The sequence below is a fragment of the Tachysurus fulvidraco genome, chromosome 15, assembly GCF_022655615.1.
Source record: "Tachysurus fulvidraco isolate hzauxx_2018 chromosome 15, HZAU_PFXX_2.0, whole genome shotgun sequence".
Taxonomy (NCBI): domain Eukaryota; kingdom Metazoa; phylum Chordata; class Actinopteri; order Siluriformes; family Bagridae; genus Tachysurus; species Tachysurus fulvidraco.
In genome coordinates this window covers 7,020,655-7,030,811 of record NC_062532.1, presented here as the reverse complement: position 1 = coordinate 7,030,811, position 10,157 = coordinate 7,020,655, and the positions used below count along the sequence as shown (strand labels likewise).

Sequence of the window (10,157 nt, the reverse complement as noted above, 5' to 3'; positions counted from 1 at the left end):
AAACCAGCTTTGCTTATAGAGCTGAACAATCAATGTGATGCCCTCGATGATGACGTGTTTGTTGAGGAGAAGATGCCAGTTTAGATGTTTTTTATTGTTCACTGGGAGTTGAAGATATGGCCACGGGCAAGGACAAGTGAGCAGTGCAATAAAGTCGGCTTCACCTCCATGCGAATCTGAAAGTAAACGATGTGCTGATGACTGTCCTGAGCAAGGAAACACTGGGACTCATTTTCCCATCCTGTGACACCAAATAATCATTAGTTCATGACTCTATACTATAATACTATAGTATAATAATATAAATCATTATTTAAATAAAGCTACAAAAAACTACACATAGCCGTTGATATTAAAATGACCAATGGGAAGCTGAAAATCTAATACTGATCTACTCAGTCATACAATATCATATTAGTCCTTTTTTTTTTTTTTAAATTGTCTATCAGCTTGAAAAAATGCTATTTCCTTTCTCGGTCTGTATTTTCTATTCCCAGGTTTGAACGTATTGAAGTGCTTGTCATGGGGGCTTCTGGCAACCTCAGGAGTGGAAACTACACACTTGTTCAGGCCAGAAAGTAGATTTAATCCACCTCACGTATTAAAATTATCAGCACTCATCATGGTATGTTTACATTTGGCATTTAATTTCTTTCATTTAATTTAATGTTTGTTTTGTATATATAAGTTGGTAAAACCACTACATGCTGAATATCTCGTTACCATGGCACCTGTCAATTAAAGGGTCTGATATAGTGTATTAGGCAGCAATTTAACAATCAGTTCTCAAAGTTGATATGTTGGAAGCAGGAAAAATGGGCAAGTGGAAGATATGTTTCTTGCACTGTTTATATACTGTACACAGCTCAGGTGATCGAAGCTCGTAATTCATTCGCTGCCTACTGCCAGTGCTCTGACAAATTGTCCTGCCTCTAGAGATGCCCCATGAAAGGTCCCCACATGCACATACGTTCTTTCAGAAGTCCCATATATTCATACTTCTTTATATATTTAATGCTAAAGGCTCTTTTTCTGATAAGGTCACAGTGATAAAGCAGAGAAAAAAGAAAAAAAATCTGACGTGACCAAACTTGTAAAGCGGAAACACATTTACACGTCAGTTAGGAAGAACGTACAGCAAGAACGATCTCGGTATTTCTACCACTATCATGCTGGTTTTAATAATTTAATAAATGTTAACTGTTCAGTTTACGGACCATGTAAGTCCATTTGAAATCTGAACCTATACATTGCACTTCTTAATTTCTTTTTTCTCCAACTCCTCGTGAAAATGATTTTTTTAACAACAGGATTAATTTTTCATTGTGGGCAAATAGTGATCTGTGCAAATAGGATGAAAACTGAATCAAATACACTTTCCTCACATTATTCATGGCTCATTAAAGACAGTTGGCACATCATCAGCAGGTTTAATGCTCTGTGGAGGATTTACTATTGTATCTACTTCTACGGAGTAGAATGGGGAGGAGAAGCGTCAAGAATTAATGCCACGGTGAAGCTACAGTATAGGTGGCAGAAAGTGTTCAGCTTTTTTGCTTGTTATACATTCATTTCCACATGGATCACTTCATTGAGTGCAGTGAAAAAATGTTGGAAAGGCTACTGGAAGAAGTAATATGATTAAGGAAAACTGATTCACTGTTTAGGCAGCAAACAGAAGCAGTGAGTGATTTAGAAGCAGCTTGAAAAGTGACCAAGAGAGAAAGAGAGAGTGAGAGAAAACTACAAAGAAAGTGAAGAGGCTATAAATGATGCTATATTTCAGTATCATTGATATATCATCATAGTCTTTCATTTCTAAACTATATGTTGTTTTTATGATAGATTGTATTATTGTTTTGTGTTTGACGTTTAAAAAAAATCATCTCCTTCTTTAGTCCCTGTGGTGCGTCCCAAATGAGTAAGCACTCACACTGTGCACTATGTAGTACTACCGTATGGAGCTACTGTTGAAGCCGTTTTCCCAGTCTTTTGAAAATGATGTTAAATGCGTGTAATGCAAAAATAAATCGTGTGGCGCATCGTATCGTGTAGTAGCCCCGACCCCTTCCACAGTGTTAGCAAATTCGGGTTGGTTGAGTGCATAATTTTGTCTAACAATTCACACTTCTTTAATCTTTTAGTTCAACATGTGCATTTCATCTTTCAGTGAAAATACACTCCCACTATTTATACAACAAAATGGAGTTACAACAGAATACTGCAAGTATGGAATTTGGGATGCACCATGTGTTTGCAATTCCTGATTGTTTACAGGTAAGTGCTTGGGTTTAAAGCTGGTGCTTTGTAGACTTCTGAAAAACTAGCATAATAGTCTAATAACGATCCGCAGACGACTAAACTAGACATTGAATGGATCGTCTAGAAAATCGACCAACCAGCTGTGCAAACCGAAATTGGATACAGGTAACTTGTCCTATGCAACGTTTGGACAAAGCATAACAGCCACACTGTGCAGACAAGAGGAGGGAATAGGCGTGTGTGTAATAAACAATGGCGCTGATTCAGTCTCTGTGGTCGTACCCAAAGGCTAGTAACTATTGCGCTCAATAGTTCGATAATTTGGTGGTTTGTCTCAAAAGCAACAAGCGGTGGCTCAGTTGTTATGGTAATGAAGAAAGACACGGCACATTATTTTGCACATACTACTAAAGGTTTCAAGTATAGTAGTATGCCACTGCATCCAGAATAAGGAAGTGTGTAAGAACGGGAAAAGAAAGCAGCAGATTAGAGAAGTATGCTGTATTTTGCAGAAGGAGATTTTTTTTTACTTTTTTTTACCCAGTAATACAGTAATCTAGTCTGCATGTTCATCATTCATCCTCTGTTAGTCTGTCTTTCTCAGATGGCTGTGTCCTCATCTCAGCCTTCTGTGACTTGGCCTCATAAATCTCTCTAGTGTTCGCTCTCCGGAAAAACCCGCACTGAGGAAAGAAAGGGGGTTGAATAAATGTCACCAGATGATGTTGTCAAATGTCAACTCAAACATGATCAAAAATGAGACAGATAAAAACTGAACGTTCCTCTTTAATACCGTCATCCATCACATTCTGCAAAATTCCTTGACAACAATATGGTTCTGCAATTGCTGTCCATTACCTTCTAATAAAGCAATTCATTCTGGAGCCTCCAGTAAATATTCAACATCTCTTCAATAAACAGCAACCGGTAATCAAGTGCCACTGCTGAGGATTATTGTGAACATTTTCCACATTAGAGCACATACCTTCCAAAGGAGCACGACGATGAGGGCGAGCAGAAGCACTCCAGCCAACACAGAGACGATAATGATCCACTGGGGAACTTTGTACTCGACCTCATCCTGGTTGGGAGACGTCACCTTCACGATGAACTGGACACGTAAAGTGGGGAGGGTTTCATTTAGGCCACTGCTTATTATCGGTGTTACAGTGTTACACATGCAAGTTCATTTCAAATGGAAATACAGAGATTTAAAAGCACGCACCATGACATTATTGGCTTTATTATCCAGATGGTTCATTGTTTTGTCTGTCTTCAGTTTAAGTGTTGCTTCGCCGCTAATTAAAACGTTTACTTTGTTGTAATCCTGCTCACACACACACACACACACGTACACAAAACACAGCTTAATTAATCATCAGTCGATGATTATTAGCAATGTGGGTGTCAATATTTATATACATAAATAAATTACAAAATATAATACTATAATTGTGGCTCAGAGGATTGGAGTTCAATCCGCTACACTGACTGAGTGTGGGGGGAAAAGGTAAGTTTTTCCTCTATTAAAGTGTTAAGATATATATATATTTTTTTTTTATCCATCCATTTTCTGTAGCTTTTGTCCTACACAGGGTTAAAGAGAAACTGGAATCTCAAGGGAACCAGAACATAAGTCAGGGGACTTGACAAATACCTTGACAAAAAAAACCTTGACAAAAAAGACAAAGCAGGGAGAGACCATGCACAAAGGATAGAGACCTATAGACCTATGCTAGCCACCAAGCCCCCTATAATATAGTCTAGTATATTAAAATAGTGTTAGGAGCATTCTATTGTACTACAGAGTTAAGAATCCTAACATGCAGTCTACAATAGTAACATACTCTAGCACTAAGTGTTATGAAGTGAAGCAGTGTATTAGAACACAGCCGAGAGTACTTTAGACAGAATAAGTAGGTTACAAGTCACGTCACCAGCGTTTCGTTACATAATAGAGCACAGTATCGTATAATGTAGGTGGTGTAAGCAGGTGTGTTTGTGAGACCTCCAACATGGTGCTGTTCCACAGTCGGGACCGCACCGTCACCGTCGCCGTTGTCATCATGTTGTCTAAGTAGCACCTGAAGGTTGTGCATTTTGCTGTGCCTGATGTACAATTCTGCAGCAAGAGAAAAAAAACTCACATCAGTATCAGTCTCACATCATCATTCACATTTACATCACTCTAACACAGCCTCTCTACACCATTATTCTCTCCAAATTTGTCATAGCTGCTGTTATGTTAATACAGAAAATGACGGAGGTCCTCATAATGTTGCCTAGTAACTGGCCAATACAGGTGTTAGCTCTGTGTGTGTGTGTATGTGTGTGTGTGTGTTCTGACCAGATGGTCAGTTTTCCTGCGTGCACCCTTCAGGTTCAGAGAGGACAGAGCTTCTAAGTGAGCCACATTATGTTCATCTCTCTTCCTCCGACTGCTCGTTCGCTTCAGCACCTAATACACAATCACAACAAAGGACGAGGTTTTAGTCAGTTATATAAAAGAAAGAATTAAAAGAAGTTTGAGTGGAAAAGGTGAAATCGCTGAACGGAGAATAAAATGTGTTCATTCATATTAAATGACACAGATATTGGAAAAGCCTACATGACACGTCCTGATCTTCCAGTTCAGAGATTCAATTCCTAACATTATGTTGTGGCGAAAAGTCATTCTGGCCCTGAGATGCGAGGTCTGCCTAGCAGTCAGGAATGTAGCAAATTATAACAAGCATGTAGCAGAGATTTCTGCACAAGTTCTGTAACCAAAAATAAATAAATAAATAAATAAATAAATAAATAACAACACAGAATGCATAGTAATTTAAAAGACAATGCAGACAGGTCAGAATATGACCGATACTCGTTAATCATACACAGTACAACAGGCAGTCAAATCCTAGAGGCATCTACAGAAAATTAAAAACGCTCAAAGAATCTCATCTATCTGTCTGTTGTTATTAATGTGGGTCTGTGTTCTGTCCACTTTCACTGCATGGATTAATTTCACAGTAACGGAGATTCAAGGCTGTGAGAAAGGAAAATGCTACCAAAAAAAACAAAAAACAGACTGACTGACAGTAATCTCTAGTAATTACTATGTGGAAGAGCAACATGACTGACTTTAACACTACTGTGACCGGGCTAGCTTTTAATGAGACTTGATGTGAAGGATGAATCGTCCGTCACCTATTGGCAAAAAATTTAAGGTTGAAAAATTTTCCATGAAACTACATTCGCCACCAATAGTACGCTAGCTTGCTAACTCTACCTAGCTAAACCTATCTCTACCTACTGGAGTTAGCAAGCGATATTTTTTTTATTGCCTTATAATGGCAACTGGGTAGAAATACAAATTCCACAAACTAAATTCATCATCAAATTAGTGAACCGATTACTGATGAACTGCTGTTTCTTGCCTCTCACTGCGGAGTCCAACTTCTTAAATGCCTACTGTTGGAGGTGAGCTGATGTAAAACATATCTGTGGTAGCCCATGGCATTGGAATGTGCTACCAATTCTGACCTGACAATTTAGTAAACAAGTGAAATTTTAGTGCCAAGAAAAGAACAATAATTGACGTAAATTGGATTGAAATAAAGAGAAAAGACATGGAGGGGGTAAATTCCATCAAATGACATCTTAAGGTGGTGGAAATAGAAAACATATGCAGTACATCTTAAACACTAAAGTCCTTCAATCTGTCTATGTTACAGACATAATCCATGTCTCACCTGGTACTTTCGTGGGTTGACAATATCTCCCGGTGGGATACACAGCAGCTTTGACGTTCCTGTCATTGTAATTTCCTCCACGTACAAGAGCCACTTTCCATTTGCCACCTCTGTCGGCCAATTGAAATCCACGTAGAATACGTGGTTACCCTTGAGTGCCGTATCTATATTCACCTGCGTGCAAACCAAAAGGCTGTCAGAGAGACGGTTACGGCAGATGCTCTTTATCAGAGAGACTTATATTTTCTACAACTGAGCATTTGAGGCATTGGTCAGGGGCTCATCAGTGGCAGCTTGGTAGACCTGGGATTTAAACTCACAACCTTCCTATCAGTAGTCCATCACCTTAACCACTAGGCTACCACATTCCATAAACCAGCGTCATACCATCCAGTCATTTATTTGATTGGACGCATAACATGTATAATCTACCGATTATCATCATCTACCTGTCTTGGCCTTAATCAACCGATAGAGAAGCTGAAATATTTTGTCTGTTTGTCTATCCTGGTGTTCAGGAGACATGTGTTGTACAAAGTAGTCATCATTCTGCATTCAGAGAGCCTTCTGATGTCATGGACCCCATATGAACTTAATGCATATTTTTATTTTTTTTTTGATTTTGAGGATTCAACCGTTGATCTATTTCCCGTTCCTTTGCAAGAGCATTTCCAAAAAGTTAAACTTCTTGAATGCGCAAGACTAAAGAGAGCTGTTCTTTAAGGGAAAAGGATAGGTTTACATCCATCCTTACATAAATTACCATAGTTCATAGTTTTAATTCAGTAGCAGTTAAATGGAACTAATACCTGAAACTTTAGAGCATGCAAGCAGCAACACGACTAAATAACTCAAGACAGGAATAAATGAAGGCAGCTTTCATAGCTACCCAAGGCTACTACGAATATCAGGTGATGCCCTATGGTCTGTTCAACGCCCCCGCTCTCGTCCAACTGTTCACAAATGAGGTCCTTAGAGATATACTCAACCGTCAGCTGTTGTTTATATGCATAACATTTTGATTTATTCATTCTCCCTAGCAGATTTGTTTTTATATGGTCACATTCCACAAAATTCGAATTTCTTTTATATTAGAGACTAAAATAAAGTCTACTTCCAGGGGCAAAGCCAACCAAAAAGAAGCTGAAGTATTGGAATCTAAAAAGAAGGTTCATGAATAAGACAAAGACAATATGGTAAATTATGGTGGATTAGGTTAAAGGAGAGGGCCAAGGGCCATTGGCTTTACCACTAATGTTCATATATTTAAACAAAAAAATTAAGTTTTGATTTTGGATCAGAACCTAAAAGTAAAAAAAATGACAAACACATTGTATAAACTGTGAATTACACAAAAGGGCAAATGGTAGAATTCTCAACATGTTCTTATATTTGAATGATTGAATGAAGCTTGGTTGGGTGGTTAAAGGAAATGTGGCAAAACCCCGTTACTGCATTACAGACTGGAAACAATAAAAAAAAAATGAAATCACAAAGGCAGCTGCCTTTCTATCTTTAACCAATGATGAGACATCATGATATACAGTAATATAGTTTCACCGTCAAGCTATTGACAGATTACATTTTAGATCTGGGTTATTCAATTGGTGGCCTGCAAAGTCATTTGTTCTGGCCCTTCGAATAGCCTAGTGTAAAAAAGACATCTCTAGAATAAATTTAGTTCAGTCAGACAACGGACCCTACAGTTATGAAGTGATGTGCATCTGTTCCATTAAGCATGAGCTGCAGTCGCAGCACAGAGAAGGAGTCAAGTGGCGCGAGCAGCCTTTCCTGCGAAACGCGATGACTGACAGGACAATGACAGATGAGAACTTTTGTTCGTCATTCTCACACATGAATGACATTAAAACAAGTAATCACACATCCTTCACAGCCCAGCACCTACACCACTGTACCACTACATCACTGTTCGTCATGACAAAAAAAAGTCATTCCTCTCATCAGAAGGCAGCATAGATGTCTGCCAATTATTGAGAAGGCTGTTGTAGTTTTAAAAACAAAATAATATTTACAAAAAGTACCATGAAACAATATTATTTCCCAGATTGTGAACTTTTTTATGCGCACTTAAGTCTCAATTAAATGAGTTAAATTCTAAATGAGTGCGATATGGCTCTCTGATTTACCCATTCGAATATAGAAAAAGTCTGCTTGGGCTTCTACAAGGCACAGATGTTGTTATGCGGTTTTAAAATACAACACGAGCATGTTTAAATGTAGAGAAAAAAGCTTACTTGGGTGTCTTATGGTGCAAAAATACAACATATGGGCTTCTACAGTAAATTGTTGTGTCATCACTCACACTGCAAGCCAGATCTCTCTGGAACCTCGTTTGGGAAACTAATTGAATAGCCCTGTTTCAGATATTGCTGGATATTACACTTTAGCTTTCACATTTAATATCATCAGCTGTAACTAATAAACTGAATTGAATCACAGGGATTACTGATTAAGGAACCCCTGGATTAAGGCATTAAGGAAGTTTGTATCTCACCACAAATTTGAACTCCACTGGACTCCCGATTTCACCGGTGTTCTTTATAGCTGATTCACCGATAACATGGCCACTGAACTCCGTCCGTACTTCGTGAGGAATACTGTACACACACACACACACACACACACACACACTCAAGCTTTCAATATACAGACAGTCACTGGTTTCGAATTCAGGATCCATAATAAAATGTAAATTTATAAATTGTATAAATTTAAGTTTAATGTGGAAATTTACACTCGGTCACTTTGTTAGGAAGACCATACTAAAAATGGGTACACTATTGTATAAGGTATATGGTGTATAAGGTGTACAGTCTGGTCTGACACTGACTGCATGGTTTAAAAAGCAGATGTCAGTGTTCTTCAAATGTATCTGGGTGCAGGGTTTTTAATTCCAATAACTTACATTCCACTTGTTTAATCAGTTAATCTTTACTTTTAAATTACCATGGCTTCTGCTTGATTGGAATCAAAGCTTTCACCCACGCCGGCCCTTTCTGGTGAACCTGGACACCTCTGGTATACCTGTAACTCTAATCTATTGATTTGAGCATGCACCCATGGGGCTAGTGTTCATTTTACAAAATTAATCTTCCTGATTATTGATATATTAAAAAAGGTCAAATTCAGGCCTAATTTTTGACGCCTTAGTTCCAGTGAAGGAAAACTGTAAAGTTCTCTAGTCATCCTTTGCAATTTGTGTTAAAGGTTTCTGGAGGATATGGGTGTGAAGGTCAGTGCAGAATACAGAGTAAAAATATTAACAATTAACATACAATCAACAACTTCCAGTAGGAGTACGTTAATTAATCATCTAAGAATAAATACATAAAGCACAGTATGATATATATCAGATTTACTGGGACACTTATTAATACATCACGATATCGGTATTATGCAGGATCATCATTTTGTGCCGCCCTACCTGATCGATTACATTTAGGTTAAGAGGAACAATGTGAACTTACTTTTTTTTTTTGTTGAGTGTTCATTACATTAGTGGAAAGTGCTGTCTGATAATGTTAAGTGTTCTGTGACTTACACTTGAAATGAGGTCTGTAGAGTATAGTCCACTAGCAGCACTTTGGTCAGCGGCATTAAGTCATCCTGTATACTCAGCCTGGACACAGGACAACAACACGGTAATTATCCAACATTTTTGTCATTTTATACAATTGAGCATTAAAGGCCTTGCACAGGGCCCCAGCTTTGGCAGCTTGGTGGACTTGGGATTCGAACCCACAACATTCCCATCAGTAGTCCAACACTTTGGAATTAGCTAGCTACTGTACTGTATGTCTCTCTTTCTCTCTCTTTCACTCACACACACTCACGTAGAAAGCTGCAGCGTTGAAATGATCTCTTGACTGTCGATCGTGATGATCGTCATCTCGAAGGTGATCGCAAGGACGACCTGTCACACACATGACTGACCGTTACGCTTCATCGTTAAAACACCAGACAGAGGATGGAGTTATTGAGAGGATTTGAATGTAATTGCAGTGACTGTTATTGCATTAAGGATCAATGTATTGTATGTGAATGTGTGAGGTCAGACTGTACCATCTGATTAGTGGCTAACGGGTTTCCCAACTCACACAGGATGAAACTGTCTCTAGGTTTACAGTTTACTGTGGACGG

The 10,157-nt window shown here is 38.4% G+C and overlaps 1 protein-coding gene across 2 annotated transcripts in view; it reads right to left on the bottom strand.

Moving 5' to 3' along the window:
* Positions 1–10,157, bottom strand: part of itga3a (integrin, alpha 3a) — a 42,372-nt gene that overhangs the window by 3,068 nt on the left and 29,147 nt on the right. Inside the window, exons 16-25 of one of the 2 annotated variants that reach the window (XM_027171890.2) lie at positions 10,080–10,157; positions 9,851–9,930; positions 9,559–9,636; positions 8,512–8,614; positions 5,997–6,170; positions 4,610–4,720; positions 4,271–4,384; positions 3,488–3,589; positions 3,248–3,373; positions 2,793–2,945 (exon numbers count right to left, since the gene is read on the bottom strand). In XM_027171890.2, the coding sequence (XP_027027691.2) occupies positions 2,835–2,945; positions 3,248–3,373; positions 3,488–3,589; positions 4,271–4,384; positions 4,610–4,720; positions 5,997–6,170; positions 8,512–8,614; positions 9,559–9,636; positions 9,851–9,930; positions 10,080–10,157 (1,077 nt within the window). In that variant the 3' untranslated portion in view covers positions 2,793–2,834. The remainder of the gene's footprint in view (positions 1–2,792; positions 2,946–3,247; positions 3,374–3,487; positions 3,590–4,270; positions 4,385–4,609; positions 4,721–5,996; positions 6,171–8,511; positions 8,615–9,558; positions 9,637–9,850; positions 9,931–10,079) is intronic. The other variant, XM_047800857.1, reaches the window with a different exon arrangement.